This window comes from Tenebrio molitor, chromosome 2 (assembly GCF_963966145.1).
Source record: "Tenebrio molitor chromosome 2, icTenMoli1.1, whole genome shotgun sequence".
NCBI classification, from domain to species: domain Eukaryota; kingdom Metazoa; phylum Arthropoda; class Insecta; order Coleoptera; family Tenebrionidae; genus Tenebrio; species Tenebrio molitor.
In genome coordinates, this window is record NC_091047.1 from 31223655 (window position 1) to 31247103 (window position 23449).

The 23449-nt window shown below is 34.6% G+C and overlaps 1 protein-coding gene across 2 annotated transcripts; it reads left to right on the forward strand.

The window, feature by feature from the left end:
- Positions 1-2535: 2535 nt before the first annotated feature.
- Positions 2536-22568, forward strand: LOC138123257 (sodium- and chloride-dependent transporter XTRP3). 2 transcript variants are annotated; one of them, XM_069037878.1, is made up of 10 exons: positions 2536-3054; positions 15815-16047; positions 17209-17430; positions 17484-17836; positions 17888-18041; positions 18093-18294; positions 18343-18665; positions 18712-18912; positions 19035-19122; positions 19701-19830. In XM_069037878.1, the coding sequence occupies exons 1-9, from the start codon at positions 2784-2786 to the stop codon at positions 19119-19121; spliced, it is 2046 nt and encodes a 681-aa protein (XP_068893979.1). In that variant the 5' UTR covers positions 2536-2783; the 3' UTR covers position 19122; positions 19701-19830. The 2 variants fall into 2 exon arrangements, with proteins under 2 accessions (XP_068893979.1, XP_068893978.1); XM_069037877.1 differs by lacking the exon at positions 19035-19122 and having other exon boundaries at positions 2537-3054; positions 19701-22568.
- The last annotated feature ends 881 nt before the right edge of the window (positions 22569-23449 follow it).

Below are 23449 nucleotides of genomic sequence, written 5' to 3' on the forward strand. Positions count from 1 at the left end.
TAGAAATAAGTAAGTAAAGAAAAGCTGTGAGGTATATTTTTTTACGCCTATTGGATAATACTGTAAGTGTTTTTCATTGGATAACAGGGTAACCCACGTCCCGTTGAATAATAATTTGAAAACTCACTGGAAATATTATAACAGCTAGTTTATGAAGTCCAATTGCAAATTTTAATGTAATGGTATCAAGTGTAGTATACAATAAAGTAATAATTTTAAAACGCCATTTTCAAACGTCAGTTCAGTTTGTCTAATAATTTCTCTTCATAATCGTACAAAATATGTAGTACATTCTTCAATGAGCGTATAATAATGCCTGTTATTCAAGAGGATGAAAATTGCCAGACGAGTGAATAATAGCCATTATACGCGAGCTGCAAACTATACTTTCTTCACGACTATACCAAGAAAAAAAATCCTTGAAAATATAATTTAATTAGATTTTTAATATTTGACAATTAAAATTGTGCTTCGTTTAGCGGTTCTTATGCGATGCGCGACTTATTGTTTACAAACGCACCCGATTGGTGATCTGCCGTTTTAGAATGAAAATACGAGAGATGTGATTGGCCGACAGCCGTGGATTTCAGTATATTCTAACACGGGGCGTGGAATTGATATCATTCTTTCATTGGATATCTAACAAGAATCCATTTATTCTTTAAAAGTATAGTATTCTATTCACGGATAATGGGTATTACTCCCTCGGGTGAATTACGCAACTCGCCTGCGGCTCGTGACACGAAATTATCCTCACAAATAATAGTTATCATTATCCGCTCATTGAATAATATACTATTAAATAAAATTCGCCAAATTCTCTTTTTCAGATATTTTTTTATCAATTTTCAGCTTCATTTTTGATCTGCAGACCACTATTTTAATTTAAATAAAAGATATCTGGCAAAGTTCTTAGATTTGATGAAAAATTTTTGAACCTGGGAACACAAAAACTAATAGGTTTCGTACGTCAATTCAATCTACTTCCCAAATAGCGTCTCTCGAAAGGTCATAAAAAATCTCAAAAACAAACCTACTGCGGATCATGATAATATAGTTATAAATATTTACTTTTGTATATCCCGATATATGAAAAATTATAAGAGAATAACCTTTTGCAAAATGTGGTGATCCAGGTATGATATTCAACCAAGATCCATCTCTGTTATTAGTAACGTCACTAACATTTTCGAAATACTGCTGTAACCATCTCTCTTTTCCAAAATGAAATACTTTAGTTCATCATTTCAGGATGATTTCATGGAGGGGGGTTCGACAGTGACTAATCTTTCGTTTCATTCTGTATGATGCTGATGCCTTGGACAAACACGAACAGCTGAATGCAGTCCACACCGTTTTTCTAAATCTTTTGACAAGCCGACTACCAAATTTTACTAAATAAATTACAAAAATTCAGATTAACGTATGCCCCTCAAGACAATAAGATTAAGGTTTTCTTTTGTGATAATTTGATCTTGTTCTCTTGAACGAGACAGAAGCTTTTTTAGGTTAAATTTTTGTATTATTTAATAGTAAAATAAATTGTATGGCATTGGTTTCAATGTTCATATTCCTGGTTTAAATTCAATTCATAATTTAACATTTAAATGACTGCCAGAAGTAATATTCTTTATATATCACCAGATTATGTAACGTCTCATCTTTTTAATTGTCAACAATATGCGATCTTAATAACTTAAATTAAATATGTAAACTATTGTATAATACAACTATCCCACCTCCACCCGGCGGCACGGCAATTTTGCCGGAGTACATACACTATTACGGATATTACTATCAAGTAATAGTGCAGTGCTTATCAACATAATTACCGGCGTCTTGCCTCCGCATTTTGACTTTGGAAAAAATTTGTTACCCAGTCTAGGACTGGTTTACAAATCTATGAGGGGCATGATGACCAACTCAATAGACCGGGACCAATGGCTTAACGTGACTTCCGAATCACGAGACAGAATATAGCCTTTTTATTTTTATAATAAATTATTATTATTATTATTAAAATCAAAATTAAAAATTTGTACTGAATTTTTCCACTGAAATTGATGACTTTTTTTTTTTTTTAAATTGCCATTCCCGTTTTTAGCCATACGGCTTTTTACGGTACCTTTCGGTCGGCCGTTTTTTCCATTCCAATTTCCTTTGCCTTCTCAGGTGATGCGACGGGGCTCCGGGGCACTTTCCCCGACCACCCACGCCCATTCCACCTCACATTCACAGACATACACAACAACATTTATTGATAAGACATAATGAAGAATGAATAGGATAATTTGGTGTTGACTAGATACTCGTATATACGTTTAAAAAAAATCAATGCATTTTTTAAATAGGTACGTATTAATTTGTCATTGGTCAAAAATAGAATAACTTAGAGAAACATAAGTACGTGAAGATGAGTAAATTGTGGATACATTAGGTGAGCAGGTCCGTTACTGTTATCATTACTATTATCATCATCATCAAAACTGCTTTCTACTGAAATTCGCCGTTTCAGGACGAGCACGGACGAACAACTCGCTCCTGAACACTGGTCGACCGTCCGTTCAGTCGTCAGAAAACCGCTGAGTGTTCCGCGCCCGAATTCTACCGCGTCTACTAGGGTTGAAAATCGCTTGAACCACATGGACTATCGATTGGACTAACTTGCATCGGCCGAAGTCATGGGTTAAGACTGTCGCAACCCGAAACAACCCAAAACAAACCGAAACTGTGAAAAAAACGCTCTTTCGCAACAGTACAGTGTACTAGTGTGCTAATTCGAAATGACTACAAAAGCTCCGGAAATGACCCGGAACGGCCACGAGCTGGCTCCCCTGAACTCCCGGAATGGCCCCGAGGGGGGCAAGCCCGGAGTCACCATCGTGCTACAGGGCCCACGCGGCTCCATCATCTCCAGAGGCAGCGGCCCAATCGAAGATCCCGATAGGGCCGCTTGGTCCGGGAAGATGCAATTCTTCTTGTCAATTATCGGATATTCTGTGGGACTTGGCAACATCTGGAGGTTCCCCTATCTGTGCCAGCAGAACGGCGGAGGTGAGTCCACGACTTAGGTATACAACAGTCTGAAAAACAATCAAAAATACATACTACCAGTACCTAAACAGGAAAAGTATCTGCTAAAGTTGCATGTATCTGGTTTTGTATCAATTCAAAACTAAAGCTAAAGTGGTTGAGCGAAACCAGAATCAGTTTTGTTGATTGATATCAATAGTCTGTTCACTGTCGAAATTCAGAAATATGCAAATATATTCGGAAATAAAGAAATCCTGTTTGTTTCTCGTTTGGATAAATTAAACAAAGCCAATCTACTTTTTAGTATGGCCAAGACCCTCGATTTTAAGTTCGAAATAGCACAAGGTTCTGTTTTGGGTCCCACATTATTAAGTTCCTTAATCATCCCTTAAACATTCAAATAGATGTTACTGAGTGTTTCAATAAAGAAAGTAATCAGTTTTATGATTCCGTTCTTTGTTGTTTGGTGCTAGATTATTTCGCACGTAACTAAAAAAATTTAATGCATTTCTTAGTGTGTCAAAAATGTTGAGTCTTAGTCTAATGGAGCTCAAGATTTTGTTTTGAATCCTATTTAATATTTATTTTTATGAACACCCCATAATTGTTTTTTTTTTTGTTCGACACTGTCAGAATTTGAGAATTTTCTCCTGTGTGAACGGAATTTGATAAATGTTTGTTAAAACGAAACGTGAAGCTAATTTAAAAGTTTTTAAAAGGGGCTCGTCGAACAAAAAAACGTTGTATTCAATTTCGTTCGTGTGTAAATTGGACTTTTTTGGTAGTCGTGGCCCCACTCATGCCAAAAAAATCCCAATTTACACACGAACTCGTTAAATAAACTAATAATTTAAATAACAACAAAAGGAAATTTGGTAGCAAACAAACTACAAAATCTAATTATTTATGACTTTCTAAATTTTTTTTAAATAGATCTATGAGGAATCGAAAAATTTATTTTATTTCCAAAAATATCCTGCGACGAGAAATTTGTTTAAATAACGTCATCAGTTTTTGCGCATTTTTTTTAATGACGCCCCCCATTTTCCCTCTTTCTGATAGACCTTCCTAGGTACTATTTAAACGATGAATAATTTAATTTAATTTTTAATGTAAAAATTTTAATTGACCTCAAACAAAAACAATCAATAATAAAATTTAACACAAATGTTGAAGTTGCCCCCGTCAACCATTTGGTACTCACCCACACGTGAGTAAATATTCTGTACACTGCGCTCAATAAGGTCAGGGTTGATTTGTTCCATTTTAGCGCGAATTATCTGCCGTAAATCTTATAAATTATTAGATCTATTAAAATAAAGCCTTGATTATAAATAACCCCATAGAAAAAAAATTACAATAAAAATTAAATTACATTTTTGAAGTAAAATTTGTTATTTTCTCAAAAAAATTGTCATGTAGGGTACAATTTTTTTCATTCATCGTTTAGCTAGTAGGAGGCTCTATCAGAAAGAGAAGAAAAAAGTGGGGATTGTCATTTTAAAAAAATTGGTGATGACGTCATTGTGCAAGTTATTTAAACAAATTACAGGTCACAATTACAGTTTCGAAATAAAATTGACCTGTTCGAACGATTTTCTTAAAAATATCACATACTTAATGCTATTATAAATTTTGTTCCAAACTTTATGTTCACACTGTATATTAAATCTAAAAATAAAAAGTAAAGAAAAAAGTAAAAAGGCGAATTCGTTAAAACTAATCAACACAAACGGTATATTCCGTAAATTATATAAAGAACAAAATTTAAATGATTTCACGGTACTTAAAAATTGCAGAAGTAATTGAAGTAAAAATGATATATTATAACTTATTATTATATTAATAAGGACGTTTACGTTGATGTAGACATGTTTCTCATCACGAAAGAAAAAATATTTTTGAAATTTAATGTGTTGCGACAATTTTTTGGCGCAGTGTGCAAAAGTAAGAAGATTTTTTTAAAATCTTCTTTCGGACTGTAAAAATACCTATTTATACAGGGTGTAACAGAAATAAGTACTATCGCGGCCATCCAAAAGTGAACGTTTTTTTTTAATAGTTTGATTTTTACTTTAAATCATAGGCGTCCTAAAATGTCAAAGTTTGACACTAGCGATAAAAAAATTATTGAAACTATTTTTTTAAACGCTACATCAGCCACATCTTACTCCGATGCAGACAGCTAGGGCTATTGCAAAGCTAAAAGAAAATTGGTCGTTGGCTGCTGTGGCGAGAGAATTACATTGCAGTAAGACTTGCATCTTCAATATAAAGAGGGGTTGGCAAGAAAACAGGCTTGAGAGGCCAATCCGAATAGGTGTTGGAAAGGTTTCTTTACTAAAGTTTACTTTCACTTTAATAATGTATTAATTACTTCTCAGTCTCATTTTTATTATTACAACTTTTTATTATTAAAATAGTAACGCCTGCTGCACGAACGCCAATGAATACAGCCTGATTTAATCTAACGAAAAATACGGAAATTTTCTCAAGCTATCGTTCACTTTTGGATGGCCGCGATTGTACATACATTAATTTTAACCAGTAACAGAACTCGTCATAATGAATAATTTTTCTAGGTACCATCTTTTCCAAATCGGCAATTTTGTTTAGCATTTTCCCCCCCCATAAATTAACGAGGCGTTTGTGTAAACCTTCTAAGCACAGGTTCTAATAATGGGCAGTATTTTGATTTCGTAAAAATGCTTAGAAACGGTCGTCACATTTATAGTCACTTCTGGTCTCCAGTGGCGGATAGCGAAATTTTTGGAAAATTTTAAACAATTTTAACGTATTAACGAGATCGTTTACGAAAAAAAATATTTAGAAAAGTTGTTATTCTTGATGAGTTTTATTACCAAATTAATGTACTTATTTCTGTTACACGCTGTATAAAAATAGGTGACGGTGATATTTTCAAATGATAACAAAAATTGATCTAATCTTAAAAAACTACAAATATTTCTCTAAAAGTAAATTTGCCACATTTGTCTTTAGGTTTAGCTATAGAATAATTGCTATGCAGAACAAAACAGCTAAGATTTAACGTCATTTTGATGTGTTTCATTTTGGTCAAAAATGGTGCGTGCGATATTCGTATCGATTATTTTGAGCCAGGTGTGCGCCGCTTTGTCCGACCCTCTGCAACCGCAATCTTGACCTTGGTCGAATTGAAGCGAATTGTGCGGCGATGGTCTCAATGAGCGGTTGAAGACTCGACTCAGTCAATCAGAGACGTTTCGTAATAATTTGTGTTGGCACCAGCTCAAGAACGCCACCGAGTCAGAAGTACTCGAAAAACGTGAATCGAAAACCGTCCAAACTGGTGATTCACTTCAACTTTTCCACCAGGTGTAAAAGTTATCAATATACAGAAGGCGTCGCGATAGCGCACCGATTGCAGGAATGAAGATACAACTGTGGAAAATTCATTGACAGGACGGTTACGTCAGATTGCGACAGCTCTATTGACGAAAGCTACCCGATTCGGTGTTGGAAATTACTCATCTGGCGAGGGTGTCGAACCGGAATTAACACGTGAGGATTTTGCAACCCTTACGGTTGACGGCGGGAAGGGCTGATGACGCGTCACATGTGCAGGCGGGAATGAAAAATTGACCTGATTCACATCACATGTATCACATTTTAACTTAAAAACCGAAGAATATTGAGGACCTTCAGCAACGGCATTAGGCATGAACCATAAAATTAGCCAAATCACACCGGAAATGTTACAAAACCTAAGGGATGGATATTACTATCGATTTGTAATTTGCCAAGAGAGAAACGGTGCCCATTTTGAACATTTGTTGCATTAAATAGTGTTGAACTTATAGAATTGGTTTTTATTTTTTAGCACGTAGGCTTTGAAAGTATTCAAGAAACAAATAGTGCGTTGTATTCCTTACAAATTGGCCTTTCAAACTTGATATACGTTTGAAAAAAAAAAGTTGGGGGTGGTTGCGCACTTCCGGGAGCAGATATGCAAAAACCATATGCGTCAAAATGTGGGCAAGGAAAAATGAAAATTGACCTGTTTCGGTATTTTTTACAAAAATCGCCTATTTCCAAGTTATGAATTTTATTCCATTTAAAGTTTCCACCCTGTATGATTCGATGTTATTGTATTAGTGTTTAAAATCAATACAGAGTAGAAAGGAACAAGTATTAAAAAAAAACAAATACAGTAATACGAGTATAAGCAGATACATATTTAGATTTTGCAAAAAATAGCCACACTACAAATTACATAATATTTAGTCATCAATGTCATTCTTTGACGCAATCGAAAATGCTCCATTGTAAAACGGTCGTAAATATCATAATTCATAACCTATCATCATGTTGTATGACATTAATTCTCATTTTTTTCTCATGTTTTTGACACTTTGTTGTCATGGGCATAATCAGGCAGGGAATTTTTTTAAATTTGTGACAATCTAACCAAATTTTAAAATGACATTGACGTCCAAAATTTATTGCTCGCGACAGTACATACAGACTGTTTAAAAATGCACTTACAAAGAACAAGTCATACAAGAAAAATATTTCCAATAAAAGTGTCTTTGTTTTCTAAATAAAATTAACAGAAAATTTCTGAACAATTTCCCTTACGCTGTTGAATTAAAGGTGATTAAAAAGTACCCCTAGTTGTTTGGCAACAACCACGATACATAATTTTGTCATCAGTTGTCGATTTATGGTTTCCGGGAATCAAAAAAATTAATGACTTTTATTTTTTGCGAGTGGTGTGAAACGTGCTTGGACGGAGGTTAATTTCTTCTCATCAGTTTAGATTATTAGAAAGGGCTTGCTGTCTCCTAAGCATTCGCAAAAGAGCTTGCAATTTTTTTGCACATGCATATCGAGAACATCCCGTATGTGTACATGTATGCAAATTGGAATACCGCGGCATCGTGAAAACATGTATTAAATTACTGAAATCTTATATGAGCAATAGACTACAATATGTTTGAATAACCAACCACAACTTATCCAGAAGACAGGCGTACCACAAGGATCAGCCCTTGGACTCCTTCGTTTCTCATATCCATTAACAAGTTACCAATTTTGCTTACAAAAGGAGACTTATCAACTAGTACTAAATTACAACTTCGCATATTTTCATTAAAAGAACCAAATATGAACCAAATGTGAAAATGTGAACATAAATACTGTATTACGAGGAGATCGCCTGGGAACCTCATACTCTTTGCTTTGCTCTGCTTTTCAGAGGAAATATGTGCGAGTCGTGGTTAGTGTCAAATATTGCGAAAACTTTTCTTTATGAAATACAAAATTCTTTCGGTACCTTGTATCTACATCCTGACTATAATTACACCACTAGAAATAAACATTTAAATAAATGTGATTATATTAGGTTAAATAAATTGCGGAATAGTGTTTTGTAACAGTATAATTTTTTTAGTGCTCTTACGTAACTTGTAAAATAGTAGTTTATTTAACGAGTTCGTGTGTAAATTGGGTTTTTTTGCATGAGTGGGCCAGTTTAAAACGCTCCTTTTACTCGCGTTTTAAAGGCCCACGAGTGCCAAAAAAAGCTCAATTTACACACGAACGAGTTGAATACAACGTTTTTTTGTTCGACGAGCTCCTTAACGGTTCCAAATCGCTTAAAATCTTTAAAATTAGCTTGACGTTTCATTTTGACAAGTTGTGACATTTATCAAAATCCGTTTACACAGGAGAAAATTCTCAAATTCTGACAGTGTCGAACAAAAAACAAGAAATTAAAGAATGTTTTGTTCACAATGCCTTTTATTCTCTTGGTGATTAAAAAAAAATAAAAAATAAAAAATGCCATACCACAGTAATTTGTACCATCTTCCTACTTTTTTCTTAAATTTTCTTTTCTTCATATATGATGAGAGTGGGTAAATTGTGTTGAAATATTTGCATAATATGTAATAGAATAATAAATAAATAATAATCGAATAATAAATTATTTTAAAAAAATTTTCTTTTAGAATATGTAATATCTTGTTTGTTTAGTTCGACTATTTTCTAAAAATAACGAATGTTAATTAATAAGAGACAAATTTAAAATACTTATTTAATATTTATTGTCGAACCTACTGTCTCAAGTACATACAACCTCCATCTAAAAGAGTTATATTCTTTGTTTGACAATTTTATCACGCCATACCAGATGCAATCCACTACAAATGCAACGTAAAATAATGTATCTACTAAATGCACTAAATTCAAAAATGTCAGAAACCACATGTAGCAGCGAATAGGTACATCGCCCAACAATTACAATTTTCTGCATTTTCTGTATTCTCTATTATTTGTTTTGTTGTGTTGTTGTATAACGTGTAAGACATAATAATATAAATCTTCGAAGTTATAATTGTTATTTTTACATTAATTTTTAGAAATTAGAAAAGTTTTAAAAACCTTCAAAGACAAGAGTCAGTTTACATCTTAAATCGAATTTCTCTTGGAATGAAACAAATTTAAGTCAACATCGCATCACAGAGATTTGATAAAATTCTGTTAGATCTTCATTTCGTCCAGTTTGCAAAACAACCCTTGCCATTTGACGTAATTATTTTAACGAGAGATTCTCACACAACCCTCGCTACAATTTGGTATAACTTGGACTTTGTCAGACAAACAGAGTAGAACTAAGTTTACTCAAGTTCCCGTTTGTACTCCTAAATGGCGACTGCAAAGGCAGAAAATCAAAGGATTTGAACATCACACATAACAGAACAAAAGGTAGAGATAATTGTCAAAGAAATGAAAAATTCCGATTCGATGCTTAAATCCTTCCACAAATGTAACCAAGTATCAATGATGCTCCACTTTATCACTGGTAGCAATTTAATTGGTATCCAAATCAACTCTTCATTCAATATTTGTGCAAATTCAGTTAGCATTGTGCAACAGCACAACCATTGTTGTGATCGAATCACAATTTCTGAAAACTCCTCCACTCACATAAACATAATAAAAGCTCTTCCAATAATCAATAGCACCAAGCTGTTCAACTCTCAACCACTTTCCGCGAAAAACATCGTAATAAAAGCGAAATTTTCATTATTCTTCAATTTTTTGACTGGGTATCTAATAACTCTCCATTTCCGTCAAACTGACGACATTACTTTCAACCCAAAAATGAATTGAGCCCCGATTAAATCCTGCTATACGAGTATACCATCTCCTGCAAATAAGACGAATTTGTCGAAGCCGTTCACCGATTTATTCTCGAACGGACTTATTTATAAATCAAAGCATTTCTATAATTAAAACCGCATTCCTCCTTCCTCATTTCTCCTATTTATTTACCCTGATTGTCTCCAGATTTTCGCACGTGGTCGATTTTCGATATTTTCCAACCTACATAGCCGCCCCACTTTCTTTATTGATCCTGCAACTGCGTCGTTAGCCGGAGCGAGCATGAGCTTCTACTTTATGTTAGTTGACATAACGAGCAAATTCCCTCTTAAACTTTTAAATAACTAGATCAGAGTTGCTGGCCTGGCAAAAATGGGAAAAATGAGGGTGAGAAATTTCAAAGGGTTGAACTAAGCGCAAATTTTCTTGGGGGCGCGAATCGAGACATTGATCTGTAACAGTTTCTGTGACAGATCAGCAGATGTCGTAGGGGTTGCAAAGGGCGGCAGGTTCAAATAGTCCCAATTTGGAATTTTTCCATTTGAAATAACGCTGGACATTTCGTTGTGATTTTCGTTGAGCAATCCGACCTTCTCTTTAAACGTGCTTTAATTTAGATTAATCGGAAGCAATTTAGAGTGTCATTACTGTTATTTATACTCTAAACTACTAGTATTGATTTGTTTGTTTCAAGTTTCAATCAAGTTTCACACGTATTAGACACGTTAATTACCAATAATGATGTGTTGTGCTAATCACGTTAATGGTGTCGAGTAAAAAATAATTTTATCTTGGCAGAGGAAAGTAAGGATTTGCTTTCTTGAGATTGATGGAAAAGCGTATAAAAGGCGAAAAAAATGTATTTGTGCTAGAGATATTTTGACGCGAGAATAAGTGACGCAATATTTTTCTATAAAGAAATATTCGTAAACAAAAAATATGTTTTCCTGAAGTTCGACGTGCGAGTCTGGGACTTTGCGTCATCTGAAATACTACTGCGAGAAATGTAATAATTTTCTTTTTTCACTACTAGTCTTAGAAGGCATCATTATTGACTCTCGAACTGAACCCAGAAGTAGAATTTCTCTCCTACTAGTTTTTCGTATCCCACCTCCACCCGGCGGCACGGCAATTTTGCCGGAGTACATACACTATTACGGATAATACTATCAAGTAATAGTGCAGTGCTTATCAACATAATTACCGGCGTCTCGCCTCCGCATTTTGACTTTTTTGTATTTTATGTTCTGTGTCAATGTTAAGGAATTTCCTCACGATGTGACATGAGTATAATAATATACCTTTTTGAATTTCAACCACCAATGTGTTCTCTAAGTCCAAAATTTTTAAATTTTTAAAAAGAGATTGGGGTACTATTCCTGTTGCTGAAATTATAAATGGTAAAATCGAAATTTTTTCTAAACACCAAAGATTTCTCATAGCAACGGAGAGTTCTAAATATTTATTATTTTTTGTATTATATGTCTGTGTTATATTGTGTGAATTTGGAACAGCTATATCTAAAAGATATGCTTGCTTTTGTTGTTTATTTAAAATAATAATGTCTGGTCTGTTATGCTGAATGTGAATGTCAGTTAAAACTGTCCGATCAAAATATAATTTGTAATTGTCATTTTCTAAACAACTTTCTGGTTTATAAATGTAATGTGGTTGTGAATCCTTTAATAAATTGAATTTAACTGCTAAATTCATGTGTATAATTTTTGCGAATATATCATGACGTTTTTTATATTCGCTTTGAGCCAAAACGGTGCAAGAAGAAATTATATGTTCAATGGTTTCCCCTTCAGTTCCGCAAATCCTACATTTATCAATGATCGATTGTAAACCGCATATGTGTTTTTTATAATTTCTTGTATTTATAACACGATCTTGTATTGCAAATATAAAACCCTCAGTCTCAGGATGAATATTTGATTTTTTAAGCCATGCATGAGAAGCTTGAATATTAATTTCTGGCTGTTCTAGCTCTTTAAAATATCTCCCATGTAAAGACTTTTGTTTTATATTTGCTATAGTGTCAGGTATATTTGGCTTAACAATGTCTGAAATTATATTATCACTTAAATTTAAAGGTGTGTAACCTTTATCCGCTGAAACCAAAGCATTAAAAAAAGTGTTATCACGAGCTCTATTGAGAAAATAATTTTTTAGTGAAGCAATTTGATTATGTTGTAGAATTAGTTAATAATTTTTCGTTATTAACCAGTAGCTAATAATGAACAGCCGTCACCTAGCAACGAAAGATTTTCTTTGATTTCATTGGTTAACTACCTCGGCTTAAAAAAATGTCTTCTCTACCTTGGTGTATAATCTCGTATCCCACTATTATTGTTTTATTTTCCCATTAATATATTTTTTATTTATGTTACCATGAGAACCATAAAAAAATAAGTCTAGTAAGCTACTGTTATCAGCACTAGTTTAAATATTACTATGTATAATAATTGACAACCGTTTCTCTTAGACATCGAGAGACAGTTCGTAAATGTAGTTTACTTTTTATTTTTATTTACTTCTTAGTTTTGTGTTTTCCTTTCCCTTTTTAATTTTATTATCAATTTTTGGTACAATGAGGGACATGGAATCCTGGGCAGTCTGTTATTGTAATTTCAAAAGTGTCAATGTATTTGCACCTTTACCGTCATTATGATTGATATTTTCAAAAAAAGTGTGAAATTAACTTAAGCTTGGTTATGAGTAGCTAAGGTATGGTTTAGAAATTTTGACAACTGAATGACACATTTACCCAGTTTTCCGTGTCCCCAATAGTATCCATGAACATCGAAAATCTTGTTAATTAATCTACAAACATTTTGCAGAACCTGCACCATTTTTTGCTTGATTCTTTGTTCAATTTTCTTTTCTACTTTTTCATTTTATATATTTTTTCTTGTTCTCTGTCACTACGTTTCATTTTAAAACGTCTGAGGCAGAGTACAGACAACATAATTTGATGAAGTAATACACACACATTTTTAGAAATGTCCTCACTCTTCGTTTGAATGCTCTCTCTTCTTTCTCTTAGTTTATTTCACATCATTTTTTTAGTCACTTCGTTTTATTTTTGCAACGCCTGAAGCAGAATACAAAGATTTTTTTTTCTGGTTTCTACCAGTTGTCTACCATGTCTACCAGTTAGAATACTGGATGCCCCAAAATTCGCGGAACAGCTTAGCAGTACGTTGTTAAATAGTCATTAAAATATCAGGTAAAAATCAATCCTTGTTTTTGTAGAAGATATGAACCTATTCGTTACACTAAATGTGGCAACATCTAAAAACATTCTATGTATCCCAATAGTCTGCAAATATTTCATTTTTGTTGTATCCGTGGAAATGAGAGAGAAAAATCAAAGCCATGTTGCCATACGTTATTTGATGTAAAACGGACATAAAATTACTACGTACTTGGAAATGCTGGAAGTAATGAACAAAATAATTTCAAACCTGATCACAATCGTTCACAATTATTATGCCACTGGCTAGTAAAAGACAAATAGTCAATCTTTTTTAACATAATATAATAAAATAAAAAAAATATTCTTTGCTTAGAGGTGGCTTTTTTTGATATTTACAAATTAATACAACCAAATAATACACATAACATTTCACGACAAGGTAATGGCTTTCAAAATTTGAATTCATGTTTGAATGTTTGTTTTATTAACTGACAGTTCAGAGCAATTCACATTTACCAATCCTACAATGTAAAAAGTTACGTATCGAAAAAAATCATTTTTTCTTCAAACGTCCGTAAAATATCACATTGCACTGCTGCATTGCTAATGCTAGAGTGTCGCTTCATTGTCACGGCATCTAACGAGCTGACCAGCGTCCGTGAAGTTATTATCTGCGCTGATGAGCGGCTGAAAAGTAAACTAGCTAAATCATTTAAAATTCCTACCTGGTTTCTTAACATATCTTAAATAATTTGTTATGAAGGTTTGAAGAAAAAATAGTATATGTTATTCGGAGCAAAAATGGTTTTATGTGCTTTATACTATTGTATAACGTTAATAAACCAAAGGAACCAATTTACATTCTCCATTTTTTAATTCTATTATCATTTTTTCATTATACTTCTTTTTTCTCTTTTCCTCAACAGGAACTCTTATCAAGTTATCACTGATGCTTCTATTCCAAAGTTTTAATATGTTTAGTTGCAAGATTTTCTCTTTCTATACAGGGTGATTCTGAAATAAGTTTGGAAAAAAATCTGAAGTATCCTTGCCACGAAATAAGTCTGCGTAAATGACTTTTGGGAGTGAAATCAAAAGGATGGAAATTACCCCATATCCTGTTATTTTTGACAACTATGAATAGGGAAAATTTGTCCGAATTTCATTAGCAACCATTATTACATCAACTCCATAATGAAGTCGTAGATGCAAGCACACAGCTTTCTAAATGTTTCTATGGAAATGATCGAAAGGAGTCACGTTTGTGACCGACGGACACCTTTTACCTTTGGTTATTATTGTTGCTAAATTCAGGATAATCAGTTAATCACATTTAACTCAGCAGCGTACTAGCAATGTTGAGCAAATTTCGAATCATTTCTATCCCGAAAACGAAAAAATTCTTTTTTTTTTTTTGTCTAGGACTGCTTCTCATCATCACCAATTACCGTTTTTTTTTCCAAACTTAGTTCAGATTCACCCTGTATATTTTTCTGCATATTCATAATGTTCGCCTTTTTGAGTTACTTCTTTGTGAGCCATATAGTGCATAGTTGAATGATCATCTGTTGGTACCTTTTTCCTGTGTACTTTATTTGACTATTTTATTTTTACATTTTACTTCAAAACTATGTTATTTGTGGCTTTATTTAGTACAGTTCAGCGAAATCACCCAATTCAGTATCTTATCAATATCCTACCAGATCCTATCAGCTAAACCCAACAATTTAATATTGATGTAAATGCAAATAAAGTGTTGACAAATTATTTGATATGACATATGCACCAACCATATCTAACTCTATCTATAATTCACAGCTTATCTAGCACTGCTTCAACCGTGCTTGTTATCAAATAAAAATTACTACATTAGCGAACTTACATAAGTCTCCACATTTAAAATATATTTGAAATTTATGTTAACACGATTATTATTTTGTAAATACGACTCGAAGCATAACTATTTATAAATTGCAAATTGTACCCTCATTTCAAACTAAACGACATAACGTAATGATTATATCGAGTGTTCTCGATAAAGTCTGTTCCAGTACCGAGCTAAAGACAGAAACAATAAAAAGACTTGACAAGCAGGCTCGTTCAGTACGGTTTACTATTCAACATCAAAGGATTTAGCAAATATTTCGACAAAGTACACAATCAGACTAAAGCTTATATGAAACAAACAATAATTTACCTGAGAGACGAATAAATTTTATCTAAATTGTAGATTTATTTCAAACAAAAATAAAACAGAATAGAAACCAGGCGCACACATCCTGTGCTGCACTTCTGAAAAATTCTGTCAAAAACAAAATCTTAGCCAACACACGTGTTCTGACGTGTGCGGTCACACCTTTAAACGTTTTTCAATTTCCAAAAAAATTCACTTGCGTCAGTCATTTAATTTTAACTTTTTTATTTTCGTTTCAGGTGCATTCCTGATCCCCTTCGTCGTGATGTTAATCCTAGAGGGTATCCCTCTGTTCCTGATCGAGCTGGGTATCGGTCAGAAGATGAGGCTCGGCTCGTTGGGTGTCTGGAACACCATTCATCCGTGGTTGGGTGGAATAGGAATCTCGTCGTGCATAGTGACGTTCTTCGTGGCCCTCTATTATAACGTTATAATTACGTGGTGCTTTTATTACTTATTCAACAGCTTTCAGGTGAGGCTTAACTCGTTATGGGGTCAGATGAGAGAGAGAGAGAGGGGGCGGTTTTGTAACCGTCTAATTGGGGGAATGGGCTAGTGCGGAGAGGGAGGGGGCGGTTGTGCAACAGTGGAAAATTTTTGTTCCGCTGTGCCAAAATCAATACGGTTTAACGTGAAACGTGCAGAAATAAACAAACTGAAAAGTAAATAAGAAGTCTTGTCGAGATCCTTACACACCTGGTGTACAAAGGAACGATTTCTACAGGCTTGGATCAGAAATAATGTTTCAGAAGAACGATACATAGAAACCCAAAGACTTTAAATCTACATATTTTTACATCTTTTTAGCATTCTTTGATTGTTTTTTGTACCAGTACTAGGTCTGGGGTGTTTTTGTTTGTCCATTCGCCCTTGGCTCCATTTAACCCATCTTTCTCCACTTACCTAACTAACGACACACTTCCCATCCAAATATATCACACCTTGACAGTCGCCAAACATAAACACTGCCAAGAATAGAGCAAATTCGAAAAGTTCGTCGTGCATAAAATTAAATAAAACTACAAATACGCACTTCATTCACCTAAAAGTCCTTATTCAATGGATCTGGGATGTGTGCTAATGGTTAGACAGTCCTAATAAAATACAAATTAATAAAGACCTAATAAAACTTCCGTTGCCTTTCCAGGCTTGGTTTAATTAGATATTTTTTGCGACACATTCCTACGGGTAAGATGCAGGGACGTTCCTCACTCACGCTAGATCCATTTTTAAACTTGTCTGTCACGAGTCATCTCGTGTTTGCGTCGATGCCAGGATTGGGATATGGAGTGCGCCAACATTTTTGGGGGTTTGTTGGCCGCAACTTTGGCCTTTTCACGACCTAACGTCTGCTATTATGTAGAGAGAAACCACACTTGGGATACCCATTACGAATATCTATTAAATAACATAAGCAGTACAAATTGTCTTAAAATATAAATTTCAAAAAAAATATCAGTTGCACCAAATATTTTCGGTTGTAATGTTGGAGGCAGAGCACAAAAAGCCTTGTTCACTTAGGAAATTAGGCAATTTTTGACGTAAATAAAAATTATTTCAGTAGTCAATAGTTAAAATGCAACTGTCTTTTCTTTTTGCCACACTTGAATTAATAAATCATCCCTCGTTGCAGGACCCTTTACCGTGGCAAGACTGCGCCGTGGTAAACGGCACCCCCGTCCCCGAGTGTGACAAATCCTCGGCTACGGCGTACTTCTGGTACCGCACCACTCTCGACGCAGCTGTCTCCATTGAGGACCCTGGCGCTCCGCGATGGTGGATCGTGTTGTGCCTCCTCCTTTCTTGGATCATAGTCTTCTTCATCGTGATGAAGGGGATCCAAAGTTCTGGCAAGGTATATCAGTCGCATTCTCCACTTTCCCAATTGCTACAGTCCACTGTTTCCAGGTTGTCTACTTCACCTCGATGTTTCCCTACTTGGTCCTCACCATCTTCTTCATCCGGGGAATCACCCTCAACGGCGCCAGCGCCGGTTTAGCTCACATGTACACTCCGAAAGTTGAAAAACTTTTAGATCCCAAAGTGTGGCTGGAAGCTGCCACACAAGTGTTCTACTCGTTTGGACTCGCTTTCGGCTCTCTGATCGCCTTCGGATCGTACAACACACCGAAGAACAATTGCGTGAGGGATGTGATTTTGGTGTCGATTTGCAATGCACTCACGGCTATCTACGCCAGCGTAGTGATATTTGCGATTTTGGGATTCAAGGCTGTGAGTAACGTCGCCAAGTGCACAGATGAGTAAGTTGGGGATTTGATATCTTCGACATCACTTGTTTTTATTCTTTCTAGCAACAAACACATTATGATCAATAACATCCCCTTCTTTGCTAACCTCAAACTGGCGAATATAAACGATTCTATGTACAGCGAAGGTCTTTCGATTCTCAACAATACTACACCAGATCTACTTCGTGAGTGTTCGCTCGCTAATGAACTAGATGGTGTGAGTATTGTTCCCTTTTTTTGTTTGCTCTCCCTGACTTTTGTTCTTTAGGCGGCTCAAGGAACGGGTCTAGCATTTATCGTCTTTACTCAAGCTATCGTTGAGCTTCCTGGTGCTCCGTTCTGGGCTGTGATATTCTTCATGATGCTCCTTTCCTTAGGGATCGGCTCTCAAATTGGAATTTTGGAAGGCATGTTGTGCACGATTTTCGATATCGAGATCTTCAAGAGAATCAGGAAGCAATATGTTACCGGTGAGTGAAACCAAAAGTGTCGAAAACTTGATACACATGTAAATCCAGCTATCGTCTGCATCATCTGCTTCTCCATCGGTATGATCTTCACAACCGGTGCTGGCGAGTACTGGCTCAAGATGTTCGACTCATTTGCTGCAACCATCGGCTTGGTAGTGGTCGCTTTGATGGAGATGATCTCCGTGATCTACGTCTACGGACACGAGAGGTTCACCAAAGACATCCAAGACATGACGGGGATCAAACCCGGAATCTACTGGCAAGTGACCTGGAGGTTTCTGGCCCCAATCATAATGATCGTCATTCTGGTGGCGTCGATCCTGTCGATGGTGAGGGAGCATCCGACGTACGAGGCCTGGATAGGGGACCAGGTAGGTCGCATAGCTCTTCCGTCACTCGTCTAAACCGGTCTCTTAGGGCAAAGCTGTCAAAACTGTCTACCCTGGCTGGGTCTTGGCTATCGCTATTAGTATGATCGCTGCTGGGGTGCTTCCTATTCCGATAGTGTTTCTCTTGAGGAGGTATCAATGTTTGAAGATGGACATCAACATCCACGAGGGCTCCATCAGGAGGATTGACACGACGGTGTCGACCAAAGAGATGATCACAGATGTCGACGTGAGTACTGTTTTTATTTTCGCCACACAACTGAACTAAACACTGACTTGTTAACTAACAATCGAAAGCCCAATCCGGCTCTTTAATGTAGTATAGCTAACTTTGTAAATTTAATTGGTTAGGAGCAATTAACAAGTCCCGATGGGCCATGTATCACTGCTACCAACACGCTCAAAAATAAATTTACAATCGGAGATTTCGAGGTTTAAAGTAAGTAAAGTAGACTTTGGATAACCTAATTAGGTGCTGGACCTGCATGTCTTAACGCTTTCCTAACTTCAAAGCGATGTTAGGGTCATATTATTTCTGCGAATTCTGGAACTTCCGTATAATGAACCCAGTCAATTTTCTTAATTGAAAAAAGCACAACTTCACTAATGGAGTTAAAATGTCACTGCCAGATGGTGCGACCTGATTACATTCATTAAAACTCTAAAAAGTTTCGTTTTAAACAAAACTTTTAATTGGAAAAAAAATCGGAAGCTGCGAGTTTTTTCCTTTCTCCATTTAAAAACCTCTGACACACGACGACGTCACGCAGATTTCTCTTCAAATCCTGCTGACAAATTCCTACGGCTGAAACCACTCAAATCCTGCGGAAGTTGGATTCTTTTGTGCAGATGTGCTCGTAACTCACAAACACTACCCATTTATTTTCCAGTTTACATAAGCAGGAATAAATCTCGTCATTCATTATACGGAATTTCATGTTTTGAGTAATTTGTGCATGACGTTTGCATGACGGTACAATCTCCGGCGTCGCCTCATTTCTGGATTGATTTTTTCAGTTGGACGACGACGAGGATGTGAGTCCGTTAGGGGAGTACCACGACGACGATTCGGACGACGATGATGGGCCTCAAGTCAATAGCCGTCTAGGAAAAAGCTTTCGTATGGAAGTTATAGATGATTATTGAAAAGAGATGTCTTTATCCTTAGATGATCGTAGACGAAATGTGATATTTTCAATAGTCGAAATCTAGTGATGATTAGTTGTTAGAAGCGTAAGGAAGAGATGCTGTGTGGGGTCGAGGTTGGTACTGTTGCGACCAGTTTCAGCTTATCCAGACTATAATAACGGGATTTTTTAATCGAACAATGAAACGTGAAATCAAAAAAGAGGTAATATCGAAGCGAAATTAAAAATAAAAACTAAGTAGCAGAGTTGAAAATTAGAAAATTAACGTGATTGTGTAGAAGAACTAAAAAATCCACTATTACAACAAACTCTTACATAATATGATAAGAAAATGCCATCAAAGATATCCACAAAAAACAAAGGTTAACATTCGAGTTAAATTCTTTTTTGAAATGTCATTAAACTAACTCGTTACTGTCATTTAGGATTTTATTAAGCACCAAATAGCAACATTGTATGTTTTAAAATTTTCACAAAATGGTTGTCCCTCTTCAATTAAACCATAAAAAAACGTCTGCTTAAATTTTATTTTGTAATAATCAAATGACAATTCCACTCAGAAAATTTCAACCAATCAGCTTGTAGTATTTTGAATCATTGGACCAATTAGGAACGAATTACATCGATAATTTAGCATGGTCCTAAAATTATCGAAAAATTATCGCTGTAATCATCTCCACCTTCCTAAAATTATCGCTGTAATTTTCTCCTCCTTCCTCGAATTTTGATAAACTCATTTTTGATCCACAGTAAAATTTTTGTTGTTTTCAACTACGTTAACTAACGCTTTGAGAGTCATAAGAATACGCATAAATTAAAAAAATTGTGTAAAATTTGAAAATGAAATTTTCCTTCGTGGAATTGTCATGCCGAATACAACTCGATGGTACGAAATTGCGGGAAATTTTTCTCCTCATTTTACTCGTATTTGTTTCTTAGACAATTTCCACTCGTTCGCTACGCTCACTTGTGGAAATTGTCGTCGAAACAAATACTCGTATAATGAGATTGAAAATTTCCGACAATTTCGTACCCTCTCGTTGTATTACTAATGATAATTCTCAGAATAACAGACACAATTTTTAGGAATTGAATCAATACGCTAAGTTTCACTCTCCATAGGTAATTTTGATGGTATTTTCTTTTGAACACATGGTGCTTAAGAATACTTTAAAAATATATACATTAGATTATTCTAGTTTTCTGATACCTTCCTAAATTGCCTCATAAAATTTAAAATATGGATAATTTTTGTTATGAATTTAAGATTTGGATTTGATAGACTTCCAAGAACTTTTAAAGTTCAAAAAAATTAAAAATATCTTTTCAAAAATTGTATAAAATCTTTGATAAATTCAATTTATCAAACACGTATTTAAAAAATTATAATCTGGAAAAATAAAAAATAAGAATATGAATCTTTATTTGTAAACTTATAAAGTACATACCTAATAGGGATATATAATTTATATCTTAAGTGAAAAAACCATTAAATGTAGAACTGAAATAAAAAAGATTCTTAATTAATTGAATTTTACATTGGTTGTGATAATAAATTTAAAAAAAAATTAAATATATTTAAAAATGATAAAAAGAACAACTCTTGTTTCAGAAAAAAAAAAATTCAATTTTAAAGAGTATAACCTCTAAAACCTAAAGTTGATTTAATTACATATTTAATAAATTTTCCCTTTAACTGCTATAACACAAAAAATTTTGAACAGCTTCAAAAATAAGAAAGTACATACGGAAAGAATGTTATGGTTTGTATTGAGATGAAATTGAAATTGGTAAATTTTAAAAAACAAATTCACTTAATAAATCCAAATTTCAAATAATCTAAAGCCTCCCTTGAAAATGAATATTTTAATTAAGAAAAAAAATTAAATTGTTTAGGTACTTGTTATACATTTTTAACTGAATTCTAATCATGTTATTTACACTTATTACATATCTTGCAAAATATACCCAAAATATTCTTTTTCCTTCTGTGGGAATAAAATGAAACTGGTCCACTTCGGTTTGATAAAAAATTAAGACAGGCTAACGTTAAGGCAGCTCTGTTCCTACTTAGGTATGCACCTCAATCTTTTCTAATCTAATAAACTCAAGAGTTTTGCATCATCTTAAGCAAATTCTTTCCATTCTCCGAAAGCATCGGCTCAATTTTGTAAATTGGTGAGCTGCAGATTATTACAAAGCCCAAAAAACCGTTGCAAAAATCAAAAAAATTGTTATAATTTCGACGGACATCTCTGAACAATAATTAAAATTGTTACTAGTTTTAGGTTAGTTGTTGTAAACAATTATTGGTGTATTTTACATTGTAAATAGTGTAAATACGAGTACTTATTTAATTTAGAAACTGCAAAATGTGTTTCTGTAAATGAGTTCACAAAAAAATTGTTTATACCGAGTTATGATATAGTGCCAAAATGTTGTAAATCGAATTAATATTAACCGAGAGAATGTGACGATTATTTGTGTTGGCCGACCTGCTGCAAGTTTACAACATTGGCTACTATAGTAACCCAAGTAAAGCTTGTTGATATTAGGTATAGTCGCCTAAAATAAGCTTGGCGCCTCTGGGCGCGATAGGCCATTTAAGTATTGATCGAAGAAACAATAATTAATGTTTAAAAAATACTCTCCGTAGGGTCATTCTTTTTTTAATTTAAGTTTTTTTTTAATCGTTCCCTCATCGACTTGCAACAATAAAACCGATTTTTTTTATCCATTTTCATTTTTCCATGAACACTTAGACCCCATCTTCGAGAAACTTTAAAAAACATAATAAATGTGTGTGCCTCGACTTAACAATATACACGTTAGCTTTACGCTCAAACCCAGTGTGGCCATTCCTGACTTCTTCCACGAGTTGAGAATCGGGCCGATGCACGTTTATTTTTCCCAAGCACACTGCGTTTGACGATTTTCCATACGAAACTGTGACTTATTTAGGTGTTGATACTCGAGACTTAATGGTTTCCTTTTTGGATGTTGCACACTTTGACTATTTTGCACTATTGACTATAAAATCGAAATTGTTGATTCGAACCTCGCCGCCTGTCCGCTGTATGTGTGGTTGCCTGCGCGGGAAGGCGTCAAGTCTAAACTATTTTTTGAAACAGTTGAACAATTATTCATAGTACAACTACGCGAATTGCTCAGAAAATAAGTTTAGGTTTATTTTCTGAAAACATTGTGAGTTAGCCATAGTACATTTTCACAATAAAATAAATAGACTCTGGCTTAGGGAAATTACAGAGATTAGGCGCGGGGACGTCCGCCGCTTCAGTAACGACAAAGTTTGTTGTTCATAGTTGTTTTCTAGCGACGACGAGCATGGATTAGGTTAAAACAAAGCAAGACTGTTGTAACGTAAAGAGTTGTTTACATATTAAAAAAATATTATGTAACACGAAGGAAATTGTGTATTTAGAAATAAAAAAGCATGAAAAATGTTGTTGTTTTGTCTGGTTGATTTTGTGACAGTGACCTTACTACTGTTACACTCGAAGCGTGTTATACTCGGTGTATAAAAAATTACACGCACCAGAGACGTCACTGCATTACCTATCGATTATTTCGTGGCTCGCCTCCACTATTAACGAATCC